Genomic DNA, 17723 nt, shown 5'->3' with positions numbered 1-17723 from the left:
CAAGTGGGGCCCAGTTTACAGGCTCAACAAGCCAAACTAATAAGAAAAATTTGCATGCCTATTAGAAGTGGTCACTGTGCAAAACTGAGGAAACGTGGTGGAACTAACCATTTCCATGTTACCATTCTTACACATATTTCCCATCAAGGGAGCATTCAAGTAAAACACTTTCTTTTTCAATTCAGAAGCAGCAGTTTCAAGTCTAAGGTAGGTTTGACACTCAAATGAGTAGGTCTGATGTTCAAATGAGTTTGCATATCTATATTCCAGAAAAATATGATACTGTATGATACTGTACTCTATAGATCACATTTGTGGTTAAAACAAAATAACAGCAAGACACTCATCAGTGAAAATGAAATATTAAGGTTAACTTGATATATACTATCAAGTTAATATGTAATTATAAGTGTGTGTCGTTATCCCATGTGGAGTACATCAGAAAATCACATTATGTGGCTGAGTAATAACATTAAGACTGTATTATCTGGTTACAGTGGTACATTTCATATTAAATGACAATACTTACAGCATGCAGCATTCTGGGACTTTGAACATGCAGTCATTGTATAATGTCATGGATTATTATACTCATATTTATCTGAGTATGAAACTGACCTCATATTTCATTCCATTTTACATTTTATCTTTAAAACTCTTACCCTGAGTTGTTGTCTACACATTCCACCTGAAATTTTGATCTGTAATCTAAGGGAAAGTAAAACTAAAACTAAACATCATTCCATTTACGAAGTACCAAAGTGGGTACAGTGTATTTCCCTGGTCGAAATTAGTCAGTGTTCTCAGATTTTGCCAGTTTTCTCAGATTTGAACAGGAAACGAGTGGGCAGCACTCACCTCATCTGGAGCCACTTTGATTTTCTCTGTGTATCTGCGCACCACATCCTCTGGGTTTTTGCCTAGTGATGAAACAGCACGTACAGATGCTCACATGAGCCCACACACATGAGCGCACACACAAAGACACATTTAAATTCAGGTCACAAAGCCCCAAAACACTCATAACGTGAATGCTCCACATTCAGAATTGCCTCCTCAAGCTTTTTTCAGAGAAATACTTTTTTAGCATCGTCATCTGTGAAAATTTCCACAGAAAAAGGAAGACAACTTTACGCACCTGTAGTTAGTGTATTGCACCGGTAGTACTACTGTACAATTAAACTGCTAATAATTAGGGCCGAATTCATTGGGGTTTTTTTCTTTCCCTTATGTAGGAATAAGCATTTTGTGCTTCGAACCATTACCCAAAACTCCAGTCCTGACCGGGCTTATGTGAGTGAAGTGTCCAAAACAGAAGGAGGCTGTCTCGATGCTTTGCTGCCTGTGTTATCTCATAGGTCAGTACCTTAGAAGGCGGTGTTGTGATGAAGGTACCTTCAAAGGAATGATACATCATGTTGTTTCCAAGATACAACAGTATCTTTTACCCCAAAAAAAAGTCTTTTAAGAAGGCTAGCATACTGAACTTTTTGTAACCAAAATAAAAACCATTGTATTTGTACACAAACCAGTGTCTCTCCTCACTGTGTCAGTGCTGGTGTTTTCTGCCATTTTGTCCTAACTGCATCAGCACTGACGCAAAGGAATGGGATACATAAGACAGAGAAGGATACATCTATGCTGACTTCAAAGCAGAATATAAGAACCTCAGCCGGCAGTGTTTTATACAAACATTCAACTCAGACATGACTGGGTGCCCTCCTGTGTTACGTTTCAGATACAGCCATAGTAAACTGTCATGCATAGCAATATTTTTCTTTTTTAGTTTTAGTCTAAGGTTTAGTAAATTCAGCTAATTTAATTCTACTGCCAAAAAACACAATGCAATTTTTAACACACTGAAACGATCACATGTGATGCACTTTGTTTTATTAAACAAATGGGTCAAAGACAAAGGAAGAAGGAATGGATCCATTAAGTACTAACAATCAAGTTAAAGATGTAAAGATTAATCGGAAATAGATCGGAAACGTCCATTTTCAGCCTAAACATTCGATCCGCCAAAATTTGGCCAATTGCGAGGGCCGATCAATGACACCAAACAAGTAAGCCAAAATTTGCTACATGACATTTTGTCAGTCTGGCAATTTTAATTTTTCAGAATTACATGTACAGTCAATTATTTGTTTTTCTCGTAAGGGAAATAAATACCATTGTAACTTCATCCATCATCCAACCGAGTACAGTGAGTAACAGAATCTAGCAGAACTAGCGATAAGTGACAATACAAAACTGACAAAATGCTACCGAACTGTGGAAACGCTAAATGCCTAATGTACTCTGAAATACTCAAGGAAAGTGCAGAGTGCTGGACAAGCGACAATCCGGTTTCATTGCAAGTGTGTAACTGAGGCACCTATTCCACAGAGCAATCAGGCACTAAATTAGTGCTAGAGTTATGAGGGCTTTCTTACTCTTGTATGAGTAGGGACAGCAAAAAGAGTATTTAGCACTGTTTCAAATATCCTGAACAAGAAGCTGAACAGACTGCTGTGCTGTGCAAGAAAGCCTAAGTGTACTCTTCATGAAAAACAATCTGCAGTTCATTCTCAGTGGTAAGCCCTGAGTCAGTTGCACAGCCTTTTGCCCATGGCACTTTGTTCTGCATTCAAATATTTTATCTTGTTTCTAGATTTTTTTGTCTGAAAATAATTCAAGCTTATGAGATGCAGTATGCCTGTTGTCTACTTGATGAGTTTGTTACAACAATCATTTAACTGTTGCTATTTGCGTCAATTGAAAATTGTTTAAGACACATAAGCGTTTGAACATGAAGCTGTAAGACTGTGGCTATTTGATGTAAAGCTGAATGATTAATCATTTTTAAATCAAAATTGCAATATGAAAGAGTGCAACTGTGCAATCACAAGAGCTGTGATTTGAATTATATCCTACAAGATTCAATGTAGCCTTAACTAAGTTGTAAGCGGGCAGGTTTACCTAACAACATAGGGGTGGCCAAAGTTTTATTACAACTTATACAAATTATACTTCTATAACCTAAGAACAGCTCAGCCACTTTGCACCGAAGTCCCTGTAGTTACTGAATCACAAGCCTTGGTATGTAATCAGTCTGGGATTTTAAGGGGTTAAACCAATTGCCTGGGTAGTTAAGTGCCACGTCATCCTCTCCCCACCCCCAATCGTCAATTGGTATTGACCTCACAAAATGCTGATGGTCCGTCTCTAAATAAAGTATATAAATTTTTTCTCCAGTATGACTTAAAGAAACTTTTTGCTTAAAAAAATGAAGCATCAACTCACAAAAACAGCTAAAATTTGGGTTAATGTTATATTTGCAAAACCAGGGGACAGAAACTTCTTTACTCTGAAATCTTACCTTATCTGTTTAGTTACCATGACAACTTCAGTTAGGACTGAATTTAGGACAGAAGCTATTACAGAATAACAGAATTTTGCTCTAACTTCAGATAAGAAAACAGTATTACAGAAACATCCTAACTAGACAAAATGTCCTAAATTCTGTGCTAAATTTAAGACAACCTCAAAAGTGTCTTAACTTCTGTTTTAACTACGTTTCAATCATTTTATGCAGTACCAGACAGCATAGTTAACTATAACTAGCATAATGATGTTACATGTATCTGCATTAAAAATGGTGCTTTCACTAACGAGTTTTTTTTTTTTCTATTAGCGTTTTAATAATCTCAGACACTGCAGACACAATCTTCACTGACCCCTCTTATTACCTTTGTGTGTTAATGCTGATGAAACCTCATCAGATAAATTACAGTAATGGTGAATAATGACAGACCTGAACATGTTGCTGTTTATTAGGAGAAATAACGTTAGCACAGTCAGCTGAAGTGTTTAAGAAATGGAAACTGAAACTGGACAGCTCTAATAACCAGCACAAAGCGCTGTCACAATAAACTTATCTTCAAGTTTATCATGCCTTAGTTTTGTTGGACCTTTTTTACATCAGTAACAGCAGCTAGCTGTCTGACCAACTAACTTCATTATTTTGATTACGTGTTTATGTTTTAGCTGTGCATATATGGTCGGTTGCTAGGTAACAGACATGACAGTTGACTGTTGACTTTGATCAAGAAGTTTAAGATTTCCTAACTTGAAATAAGATGCTGTAAGAAAAGACAAGATTCCTAAATTAGAATTTGCTTCTGTATAAATTTGTAAAAAATCATATCTTGACTTCTCAGATCTTAACTTAAGACAAAAACATAGGCAGCTTCTGTAATACTGGCCCTGATGTATATTATGTTCTGTCTAAAAATTTTTTTCACACCTCTGACACAAATCGAAACTGTCCTATACTGAAAACGTAACTGTAAAATATCCATGATTTAAATAATGAAATTATCTATACTGAATCATGTTTCAAAATTCCCAGGCCTAATAATTATGTCTCCTCAGAATCAATATTTTTCAGTGCTGTTTACATATGACGTGTGTGGGGAATACTTACAACCATTTTTACAACATTTTTACAATGCAAACAGTGCCTATCTGTGATCAATATCTGTCAAATAGCACATTTAAAAGACAACAAGTGTCGGCGAAAGTGCTGCACAATAATATCAATTTAAATAACTACTACTAACTAATCAGAAGTTTACAATACATTGATCAAGGAAAAGAAATTACAACATGCATACAAAACAAATTAAATAAAAAGCAATAAAACTGTGTACTAGTACTTAGTTTGACGTCTTTTTTTTTTGTTTACGAAATACCTTTCAAATAGCTTAATAGTATTGATAGTACGTAATAGTGAATATAGAAAACCCACTGGCTATATAATGACTAACATTTATATAAAAAAAAGGTTATGGCTAGCATAACAGAAAATCCATAATAATAAATTTTGAGCCAGGCTACTTTAACAGTATTTGAGGAGCCTACTGAAATTATATCATGTGAAAGGTAGTCTGCCATCTTGCCCTGATTGCTCTGCCATCGTTGTCACATCAGTACACATATTGGTTCAGACTGTTTCAACTGAGATCAGCAAAACAGTGTGCCAACAGCTCATTCTCCAGAGGAAACACACATTCACACACAGAGAGAAACATGCAGCAGCACTTAAACCACACTCACACACATACACACATACTCAAAACATATACACACACAAACCAGTGTTCATCGCTTCTACCCTTCTTACCCTTGCGGAGGTGTTTTTTCTTGGTCTTGCGGCGGATGCCATTAACTCCAGGTACTGGCTTTAGGTCGCTCTTGTTGACTGGCGGCGGGTGCAGAATAGGCTTGGGGGCACGAGTCAGACACACAGGCAGCCCAGCAGCACACATCAGAATACCCGTCATCCCTAAAAATGATAAAGATGAGTATGTATTTGTTTGTTTTCATACAAACTTCAATCCTAAAAAAGTTCAGAAAGTGTGTGAAACAAAAAGACAAAGCTATATTTAAACAAAAACAGTACAAAGACAATATACTCAATGTTTAAATGTCTTATCAATTCCATTATTTAAAAATATATGCTTATTCTGAAATTCTTTCCATTTTTCACAGGCCAAAAAAGAGGACGGGGCAATATAAGACAACGAACGTTACGAAATGTTCAAAAAACATCTTACAATGAGCAGCTAGGAAAGGTCTAGTCTTTTATGAGCATGCATCAGCAAATAATCAAAAGGTTTAAGAACAATTTTCCTCAATGAGCAATTGTAAGAGTTTTAGGTATTTCAACGGGCAAGGTCAAAACCCACAACTGAATGCCCACGATCTTCCATCCCTCAGATGATACTATATTAAAATCAGCATGTTTAAAGGATAGATATCACCACATGAGCTCCATAATACTGTGACAAACTGTTGTCAATAAACACAGTTCATTGCTGCATACAAATTACAACTGCACTATGCACAGCAGAGGTCATATGTCTAGAATGTCTAGAAACACTGCTGACTTTGCTGGGCTCAAGCTCATCTGAAATTGACTGATACACAGTGGAAACATGTAGTGTGTTCTGGCAAGTCTACTTTTCAGAATCTTTATGGGAATAATGGTCAGTGTTTTCTCCAGGTCAAAGAAAAAAGGACCATCCAGACTATTACCATCTTAAAGTTAAAACGCCAGCTTCTGTAGTGGTACAGGGGTGTATTAGAGGGTAACTTGCACATCTATGATCTACACACATCAATAACACTAAAAGATATATACAGATTTTGGAGCAATATAAACCGTCTTCTAGACAGTGACTTTTTCAGTGACGTCCATGCTTATTTCAACATGATGAGTCAGGCCACATTCTGCACATTTTACAACAACATGGCTGCATAAACAGACATTGTCTGTGCTAGATTTATCGGTTGGCATGTCCCAAACAGGAATCGAGGTTTATATATTTTTCAGAATAAAAATGTCCTGACTTTTGGGGGGAACCAGAGATAAATAGGGCTAATGTTCCACCTACTTAAATTTTTTTTATTTTTATTTTTAATGAAAGAACTACACCATTTCCATTTTTGATTACTGAGGCTAAGCTTAGGATTACGTTTAGAATATTCTTATTACATATACAATCACCAAACACTATACTAACATGGGGTAGGGTCTCCCTTTTTCTCTTAAAATTCCTTGTGGCATGGATTCTACAAGATATTGGAAATTCCATTGAGATTATGTTCTCTGTTAACATAACTGCATCACAGTTAACAAAGAATCAATTCCTGCTGATTTTTCAGCTGTACTTTCATGCTGCAAATTTCCTGATCTATCATATCCCAAATCATATCTGGTGACTGAGAAGGCCACTGAAGAACAGTGAACGCATTGTCATGTTCAGGAAACCAGTCTGAGATGACTTTTGCTTCATGACCTGGTGCATTATCATGCTGGAAGTAGGCAGTAGAAAATGAGTGAATCATGGCCATGAAGGGATACACATGGTCAGCAACAATACTGCAATAGGCTGTAGCATTCAAGCGATTATTGATTGGTATTAACGGCCCAAAGTGTGCCAAGAAAATATTCCCCACATCATTATGCCACCTCCACCAGCCTGGACTGTTGACACAAGGCAGGCTGGGTCCATGGATTCTTGCTGTTGGTGCTAAATTATTAGAAGTTCAATAAATGCTAAATTTTAGGACAAAAACAAATAATTTCTCACAGTGCACCAGGGGCAGAAAAAATACAGAGAAACTATATTTAAGTGAAAAAACCTTAACCTTAATTTAATTTTTATACTGAGCCTTTGTCTTGACAATTTATAAAAATGAGTGTGTGTGTGTGTGTGTGTGTGTTTGTGTGTGTGCGTAAGTGAGCTCCCACCTGCTAAAGCTGGGTGAACAGGTCCCGAGCCAGAGAGATTTTTCACAGGTAGTGCAGGTACCCTGCAGAGAAGAGAACAAGACAAACAACAAAAACAACACCGTGAGTGTTCAGTGTTCAGAGCTATACCTCCTCTTCATTTTAGTAACTATCAATATGCAGCCCCTGCAATTACATTTAGAATAGATTAAAGACTAAGTTGCAGGTTATAATGAAGTGAGATCAGAGTCATATGTCCCAGGTAATGACAGCAAACAAAAACAAATAAAAAAGAACAAAAGCACTATGAAGTCCTCAAGGAAAGGAGTGTCTCACTGTCCAAACACAGAAAGATCCTTTTAGCTTAAATCAAGCGTGTTGCGAGCAGAATTTTATTGCTCTCCACTATAAGTGTTCCTAATGTAAAAGCCAGGTTTCATTTAGTCTAGAGGCAGGAGTCACTTACAAGAAGACAAAAAAAGATCTAACATATATTATCCATACATCCCAACATGTTTGTCTTCTGAAAGGGTGTGCTTTCTGGGCTTCAAGTTTTATTTGATATTATACAAAAATATATATCTGGAACAACAATCAGACATAAACTTTTCCAAAAAAGGTTGACATCAAATAAATGTTTCAATCAAAATAGAAACACACTATGCCCCATGTTTAATGATTTCTATTAATCATTCTAGAGAATGTTACACAGAATGACATTTAAAAACATTTAAAAACATTTAAAAACATATTCTTCTTATCATTATCCACAAGTAGGAAGTGGGAAATCTAAAGGTTTTCAAGTCAGATAAGCACAAGGAGCTGGCCCTTCGGATGAGTTAATGAGCTAACAGAGCTAACAGGTACACTATCCAATCCTGATCAAGATTTATGGTCTTCTACATGGGATTTTTTCTCCTCAGTGGACGATGTGCCAGTATGTTTGTCAGAGATATATATTTTTATTGTTTCTGAACCTTAATGTCAGCTAGAGTGATAGAGGCTCATGGCTTCCTTGTAATAAAGCTGTAATAAAGCTGTGCTACCTCTGACCTCTCATTCGTGTCCTTGACAACATGCTCACATTAAAGCACACATGTTTTGGAGTTGCAAGGCATAATATATTATACATTTTTACTTGCACATACAAGCAAAACAGTCACATTTTACAGTCCTATGAAAAAATAAAAATAATAAAACTGGTGTTCCTTTGATAGAGTTGTTTTAATGAATGATGTGATAACTTGCTTGATCTTCATAATTAACTCCAAAAATTACTGATCAAACTTTGTTTACATGTTATACTTTTAAGATCTGGAACAACAATCAGACATAAACTTTTCCAAAAAAGGTTGACATCAAATAAATGTCTCAATCAAAATAGAAACACACTATGCCCCATGTTTAATGATTTCTATTAATCATTCTAGAGAATGTTACACAGAATGATATCTACCAAACTGACGTTTAAAGCCTTACTAGTGTAGATGACACAGCAGCAATCGTAATACCATATATGCACGTGTACTTGTAAAACCACTCTTATTTCTCTGCTAATCACCAATTGACTGTAGCAACACAAGGAGCAGCTCCTGTAAGACATCTCCAGAAGTAGATTATTTTAATTGTACATTTTTTACAGTATGAGTATGGGCTCTGTGTTCTGGACAAGGAAATTGAATTAATATCTTCACACATAGCTGCATTGCAACATTTCAACACAATGCCAAAAAGGTTCCTCGCCAACCTCCTTACTAACACAGACAAACATGCTACATTATAGTCCCTATATTATATAATATACTGATATAGTATACTACATGCTAATTTATATGCTATATTAACAACATATAAAAAAAACAACTGATTTCCAGGCGAGTTAGGCCATCACATGATGTGCTTGGTGGAGTTAACAACTGTCAAGGCAGGTCCAAAAAGAGCAGGAAGCCATGAGCCACAGAGAGAAACAAAAAGGCGAGAAAAATGGAAGAAAGCAGAAAACAAAAGTGGAAGAGAATACGACTGCCTGCACTATTTAGGCTTTAAACACTTAATATGTGCAGCACTGTGAGAAAAAAGAAAGAATGAGAGAAATATAAGCTATTTTTTTCCTGAAACCAGCAGAGAGGTCGTCTCTTGGCATATCTTTCTTCCATTCCTTCCCTCTTTCACTCCCTCTCTCATCGAAGTGACAGACAATTTAGGCTCCACTGCCCTGCTCTGCGTAAAAGAATAAAAGAAACAACAGTCTTACCCTTGCTTATCCTCATCCTCTCCCTCCATCTCTCTAATCTCTCTTAAATAAAAGACACTTCCTGTTCGTGCCAAAACACACACACACACACACACACACACACACACACACACACATACATATACACACATTTGCACACGCATGCTAACCAAAAGAGGAAGTGAAAGGTTTTGAGCTGACTGTGTACAGCCCTTTACTAGACTAGCCAATGCAAACAAGAAACTACAGACGGCTCCCCATTCTTAGCGCTCTGCTCATCACAGTTAGGTTTTTAAGTTGGGCAAATGCAAAATTACTCCAGTACATTAAAGGCTTCCACTCAAGGCACTTAGCAGCATACAGAGAGCCGTATAATTAGCTTTGAATTAGCTTTTCACAGCAATGCAGTCAGTGCTAATTAACTCTTCTCAACACTTGCTACGCCTAAACCATCATAGTTAGGAATAATTATTAGTTTTAAGTAGGGATACTCTGATATGGGAATGCTGGGCCAATGCCAACATTTTTCATATGTGCCACATATTTGTGCCACATATACATTCATAAAAGATTTGTCTTAAAAGGACATAAAAGGGCAAAGATTGATGTATATTTCCCACCTGATATACAAACGTTTGGCAGACAGTCCCTGTCACATGATCAGTTACACAAGGGGGCAAAACAAATAACTGTGGAAGCCTTCACCCATCCACTAATATTACCTCATGAGAAATCTAGCCTATATCACGAAAACCGCACATGTATTTGGTTGAAAAATAAATTACACAACATGAAAAATGACTGTCACTAATGGTTGATCTTACCATCAGGCTACTTCATATCATGTGGCTCTGCTAAAAGGAGACTGTGGCAAACAATGAACTCTTACAAAAGACAAAAGAAATGTCTCACAATAACCTTTACTATGGCAACTACGTCAACTTGTAAAAGGGATCAAAATCCCTATTTGGACAAGACGTTTTACATGAGGAGGTGGGGTTGTGTAATTTTTAACAGCATTTCTTAGTGATTTCAGTCCTGTTCAAATGCGCTATGCCAGTCATTTTTACAGACTGCATGCTCCTGCATCAGTAAAGATTCTGGCGCCTTTCACTTTCTACAAAACAAAACTACAGGTTATATTAATCTCATGGGATTCGACATGTTGGTAAAACTGCTATCATTTTCTCTGGAAGTTTCTTAAATATGGTGGCATTTAGAGAAGTGTTTACTTGTGATCTTTGTGGCCAAGCTGATATGTACTGTCCTCCTTAAGTGTACAATGAAGAAAATCTAACGTAAACATAAAAATTACAGAAAAAAAAAAAAACTTTTTTTTTGCAGTGATGTTGACTGTTGGCTGTGAATTCCCAAGCTAATGACAATGCTAGTGGCACAGTGCATTCACTTAAGACAAATAGATGGTTGTGGAAATAGGATGATAGTTAAATTAAACGTTTTAACTTGTTTTATACTCTTTCCTGGAGTAAGTGCAATGTACAAGTTGAGTAGCCACTCTCATCTCTGTCATTTACACCAAATTTTCTAGCCATGCTAATTGGTCATAAACATTACAGACATCCAGTGCTACAATGGCTCTACCCTACCTCCCAATGTAAAACTAATCCCATCTGGATATGCTGAAGTCCGAAGGCTACGTGCCCCTACATCATGCCTACCAGTGTGTGCATTTCATGAACACGTATAATTTATATTAAGTACACTATTTCCATTGCAAATCATACCAAATTATAATAATTAAATAAAACCTGATTTACATTGTGTTGTCTCTTTCAAAAATGATACAGGCAAACAGGGCTACTTCAAATAGTTTGCAAGACAAATACTATTCATTCATTCATTCATTCATTAAGAATAAGTTAATAAGCTAGTATGCTGAGAACTTTTTGAGGACCTGACAAACCCAGCGCTACAGGCAACCACCTTTCAGGACTGGGCAAATTTAATACATGATAATTAGTGGCTCATGAGGCAGAACCCTTCTAGTATACATAAGTAGAGATATACTAGAGGGGTTCTGCCTCATGAGCTGCTAATTATGATGTATTAAATTTGCCCAGTCCTGAAAGGTGGTTGCCTGTAGTGCTGGGTTTGTCAGGTCCTCAAAAAGTTCTCAAGACACTTGCATTATTGCATTCTTTGTTCTGGGTTGTTTTTGTTTTTTTTTCAGTTGTTTTTTTAATGAATAAATACGTAAAATAAACCATCGAGTAAGCCTGTTAAACCACTGAGCACCTATTCTTAGAAGAGAATATGCTGCACTATACACTTTTCCCTCCTTTTGATCATTTATTGTTCAATCAGTTAAAAATCAGTTTTAAAAATCAGCTGCAAACTACTTAAAAAATGGGCAGAGTTGAAAGCATGTTCAAATGCGCTCATTTCTACAACTGCTTGTGATTTATAAAAAACTCAGTCGCACTTCAAAGTGGCATGCGTATATTCAGGTATTTTTAAGTCAGTCGCACATAAATGCTGAGAATCTTTCTTAAAAACATTTAGTATGAAATTCAAGTGCATTCTATGAATAAGGTGTCTGGACTACATTTCTCTCTCATTAGAGAATGCTGTTTAAACTGATGTGCAGTCCTTGTACTCATTGTCCAAACCAACCCTTATTTATACAGGGTAACAAATTCAGTAAAATAAATGAAATGCTAATTTCTTAGCATAGTAGCCCAGCACCGAACATTCTGCTCTTCAACGGTACAATTAATGCATCATCAAATATCAGTTTGAAATACTGGTCAGATCTAAACATCTGTTTGATGTTGATATTTCTTTAGGCAAATATCTACCAACACCAATTTGATTCTGATATAATTTAGCATTTTTTGCATGGAAATATAAACAATTATTTACAGTTCGTTTTCTGATAATTACCTGTTTTTTGTTTTTTTTTTTCATTTTTCATTAGTGCTCTTCAAAAATATTTTTTGTGTATAACATATTGTTATTGTTGTATCCAAAACTAATATTTGACATGTTTTCTAACCTTGATGGTTATTAGTGTTTATTATTGCAAGTGAAGAGCAGGGCTGGTGTTCTGATGAACCGTGCTATCTTGTCAAAATGCCCTACTGTAGCGCATATTTATAGGCAGCACTCTACATACAATTGTAGGCAGGATATTTGGAAAAAATCACCTAATCAAATCATGCCAGCAGTATTAAAATTACAGGTAGGATATTTTGATAGCCTAAATCACCTTATCAGAAAATGCTACCAGATGTTTTGATAACCCACATCCTCTTATCAGAAAGTAGGTACAACATTTACCTGAGTCTGTATAATACACTCAAAGTAATGCTGAATTAACATTAAAAACACAATACTATGTTAGAAAAGATCAGGTACTATACTATGCTAATGTTTGTGCATGTGTGGCAGCACTGCTCAATGAGCATATCAAATTGTTAGAACACCAGTCCTAGCCCCACAGAGGCCCTACACAAAACCTGACTTGACCCTTTGCCTCTACCCCTCCCCTATCCCCCACATCCCCAACTTTGTCAACCACTGCACCCAGTGTCAACCTGCTGTGTGCCCTGAAGCTGAAACACAAATGGCTTTGCATATTTTGCATAATTTGGGGTGTACAGTTTATAATAATAATAACCTCCATAATGCACTACATGCACTACATTTCAGATTTACTTGCTAGTAGAAAGTTAGCTAGCATAGTCCTCCTGTAAACACCAGTAGCAACAAGCAAGTGACAGAAAGCTTTACAATGGTTTTGCTCACTCGCTCATAGTTTAATAAGAGGCCATAATAATTACCTATTAATGGGATAAAACACGTAGCTACTTGCATCTTGTTGTCTCATTTCACTGTCATAGTTATGTATTTCAGCCCCCGATGGGTGATGCCACTTCAAAGCCACCCTGTCACGTCTGCCGCAACTACGTCCATAAGGATAGCAGAAAAATAGCACAGCTCATTGTTGTTACACATGCTCAGGCCTATTGCTTACGGTTAGGGCTACATTCTTCATAAATGTATAAAAGGCTTATCAAAGAAATAACTATAAAATATATGATGTCATTCACTCTTTTGGTTTGGTGAGGAAAAGAAAAAGGACTACTTTTGGATTAGCGAATTAAGATTACTGGGTGGCTTGCTCACTCATTTCTGTGGTAGAAGAAACACTGATGTCATTCGTAACCATCTTGTGGAAGTTGTCCCACACTCGGTCTGCCTGGTTGCATCACAAGTTATGTGAGACCACTGTACAGGACTAGTTGATGTAATCACTGTTCCCTCATGATGATTTGATTTTCCATATTCAAAGATAATAATGACACATTGTTAAACAAATTAAACAGTGGTTTCATGGATACTGCAGGGCCTTCCCAATCAGCAGATCACTGAAGCTTTATGAAAGTTCTGGATCACTGAGAGAAAAAGAAAAGAAGATTTATGCCTTCTTCATCCCTCGAAAAAAACAGCAGGCTATATTTCTTGAAGAACAGCCCACTATGACACTGTACATTGTTCTATAAATCAAAGCCTGAAGGCTTTACTTTTTACTAGGTTTTTTAAATTAAGTGGCCCATATTATGAAATAATTAATTTACTCTTTTTTTCTGTGGAATGAAAGTAAATAAACATTGTTAGTTTCTAAACATACTGCTCACCTCCCAGTCCATACATTCCTAATATGGAAACTAAGTTGCCCATTTTAAATTTATTGTGTGTGTGATGTGACTGCCTTTAGCAGTTTTGCTCCGCCTATTTATGCAAAACTCATGAGTAATGTTTTAGCCCAGACTGTTTTTTGAATAAGGCACAATACAGGGCAGCAAACTGAAACAGAGGTTATATATCAGTCTTAAAAGCACAGTAACAAATACAGCCTGTTTAATTCTAAGGGGTAAGGAGAGGTTGGAAATGGTCAAATTAATAATAAAAGAAATTTAACAAGCATAAAAATGTGGAATATAAACTCTTTATTGTATTATTCCAATGCCTGTACATGCCCTTTTCTACACTTATGATTTTAATGTGTGCATGAATGTGCCCTCTGGCGGCTGTGGTGCCAACACCTCTAGCACTCTGGTTTGAAGAAATGAAAGTAAGCCACCATGAAAAGGTCACACATTGCACAGATGAGGCAGATATAACAACACACTTCAAGTGAGACGAGTTAGTGACTGACTTCTAGCTAAGCTATAAATGAGGACATGTAGAGTGATGATGAAAAGATCTTCAGTATCTCATTTTATGTTTATTTTTTACTATGCAAGCGAATATGGGAAACTGATGCTCACGTATTGGCCCGTGGGCGTGATCTGATCTGTTGCACATATAGGTTAACCACTGGAACCACTCGACTGGGAACAAAGTGTCTAAACATCTCGCTTTTCTCTCTCTTTCTCACTGTTTTTGTCTCTGTCTCTCTCTATCTAGTCTCAATAACATTTCTACTACAGACTTGCTCAGCATTTGGCCCCTTCTTTGAGTGTGTGCCAGTATGTGTGTGTCACTTGCTCTGCTGAGGTACTCATTTTGCCTTGATCCATTATTCATCTTCCCCCAGTGTATCAAAGCCCGGATGGCAAATTGGCTTTCACACACAAACACATACATGCTTTTACTCTCATTTTGAAAATATAACACAGAAATCACAGCTCAAAATCTCTCTACAGAGGAATGGCACTGCATCACTACAAGAAAGTGCACCGATTAAGCTGTGTGTGGTTAAGAAGGAGGATAATCTACAACATTGATATTGCTGATTAGACACGCAGGAAAGCGACTAATAGACCAAGCACAAAAGCATTACTAAAAAGAGAAAGCCTAACCAAACAGAGAAAGTGTAAAAAGAGAAGGAAATGATGCAATCATACGTAATTCACACTAATTCTGTGGCTAAATAGCACAAGGCCATTTACTATAATGCAGTAATACAAGCAGGCCAGAAATCAAGAGATTAAACACACATACTGTGATTTTCTTGTCTTACAATATAGACAGCTTTGCCCTGCCCAATCAAATATGTTTGCTTACAGCACAACGCTACTAGTCTGAACTATGGATGTGACAAACTGTGTGGAACTGACAAATAAAAAGATATTTCACCAATGCTATCGGTTAAAAATGGTAATTAATCAACAACTTTTGTCCTATTTGAATAGGCAGGTTTTTCATCCATGCAGACAAACACAAACAAATGTAAGTACAAGGATTCAATAGGCACTACTTTTATAGGCACTACCTTTCCACTAGAAAGGCAGACTAAAAAGTGAAGCACATGGCTAAAAATAATAGTGTTTTGGACCATTTTTGGAGAAGGTGACCGCATAACTACAATAAAATGTGCAAATATCCACAAGCAATAAAACAACTATTTTGTCCATGTTTTCAGAGAGAAAATGCGATGCACGGTATTATGAAGAAATCATTTATGGTTGTTCAGAATTATAGAGAATAACGTAGTGGACAGCAAACTATTGAGCTATTTCAAGAGCTATTGAGTGGAGCCAACTCTAGCCGAAGTTGTGGCACTTACATTCGTTTCAACCTGGGGAACTTTTTGGTCATAAAAATATTATAGTTGTCAGGCCCTCGATTTAAACAAAGTTGGTCCTCACACAGGGTGTGTTTATTATGGTTTTAGGGTCTTTTACTTCATATACATGTTGATGCCCATCTATTTGTAGTATATTCCATTCAAGAAACACTTTTTAATATCTCATTGCAATAATACAGAATTAATTTCCTGTGTGCACTTATGAGTGTGCATATATTAAATATTTCATGTGTGCACTTATGAGTGTGCATATATTAAATATTTCACAATGGCTTTAAACACAACTCAGCCAATCAGATTTCAGAACTGGGACTGTCCGTTTCATATTTGATATTTTGATGGATCCTGTGTCTTTGATGTTAGGCTTGCTGGTTAATGTTTAATCACTGACTAATGACGGCAGATATCAGTCAAAAGATGGCACCAAAATTTGCATCCCTAGCCAGAACAGAATGTTTGATTACTTGATGATACTTAACTGTGTTCAGGTTTATTATGAGTATTACTACACAATAAACCAGATATCATTCTACTCACTCAAATTATTTAGGTTTGTTGAATCATACAGCTTATACTTGCAAGTGTAGCCCAAGTGTATGTGTCTGTGTTTCTCACCCTGGTGGAATACTTCCACGACTGGTGGACACCACGATGCGCTGCGTTCCTGGGCGGTTCAGATTGTTCTGCCCATTAATCGTCAATGTGTGAGTGGCTGGAAGTGTCATGAGTGCTGGGGCACATGGGAAGTTCAGTGTACTCATCTCCACTTTCCCACCTCTTCCTCCGCCCACCGCTATGTTGTTATGGTGACCCCCAGCCACTGCTGCCGTGGACGACCAAAGGGTGGTGCCGGCAAACGTGTTGCTCTGTCGGACTGCAGGGGCCATCTGATCCCCTGCCCCCGCCGCAGCTGCCATGCTGTACAGTTTCCTCCTCTGCTGTGAGGCCAGGATGGCATTGGAGGCGGCGCGTGTGCTGTGCACCAGCAGGCACTGCTGGCAGGAGCAGGGCGTGCCGGAGCTAGTGCCCACAGGCCATGATTGGGACTTAGGGGATGGAGCCGGCGATGAGGGGGTAGGCTAGGTCCATCCTCCGGCGAATGCGGCGCCTCCTCTGGCTTTGCCGGTTTGTCTGGGCCATGCTGTCAAAGTCCACCAGGTAACTGAAGCCCAGCGAGCTGAGGTCCAACCATGGGTGCTGTTTCTCGTAGGCGTTCTGGATGCTCACACACAGCTCCATGTCGTAGGGAGTCCAGGAGCCGTTATCATTCTCCCATTCCCACACCACACCTTTCCCAGGGGCTGAAGATGGGTCATAGAAGTTACGCTGTACTGGGCGCATTGTCCCTGAGAGAGGAAGAGAAACACAGAGAAATCAGAGATTTAGTAGGGCCTGAAATTTTGGTCAGAACTTAAATGCAGTCCAAGAATGTTCTGAGCCTGACCTGCACCAACACACAGCATTGTGTTTTAAGCCCAAACCTGACCCAAGCCCAAATCATCAGTTTGTAAATCAGAAACTGATCGTTTGTTTTTATGAAAGTGACTGAAAAATCTTTTCCCGAACTGCCAAGTAAACCTGCCAGGAAAGAGCCAGTTTCTGTGTAGTGACAAAACAGTAAGATTAGATAACATATAAATAATATATAGAATTAT

At 37.5% G+C, this 17723-nt stretch overlaps 1 protein-coding gene across 1 annotated transcript in view; it reads right to left on the bottom strand.

Moving 5' to 3' along the window:
• The window catches only part of dtx1 (deltex 1, E3 ubiquitin ligase), a 55024-nt gene that overhangs the window by 12167 nt on the left and 25134 nt on the right, over nt 1-17723 (bottom strand). The window contains 5 exon segments of the mRNA XM_036578905.1: nt 859-920; nt 5168-5329; nt 7301-7362; nt 16684-17120; nt 17122-17414. Coding sequence (XP_036434798.1) covers nt 859-920; nt 5168-5329; nt 7301-7362; nt 16684-17120; nt 17122-17414 — 1016 coding nt within the window.

Source organism: Colossoma macropomum, unplaced genomic scaffold (genome assembly GCF_904425465.1).
Source record: "Colossoma macropomum unplaced genomic scaffold, Colossoma_macropomum, whole genome shotgun sequence".
In the NCBI taxonomy this organism is placed as follows: domain Eukaryota; kingdom Metazoa; phylum Chordata; class Actinopteri; order Characiformes; family Serrasalmidae; genus Colossoma; species Colossoma macropomum.
The sequence above is the reverse complement of the archived record's forward strand: the minus strand, read 5'-3'. Positions and strand labels throughout refer to the sequence as shown.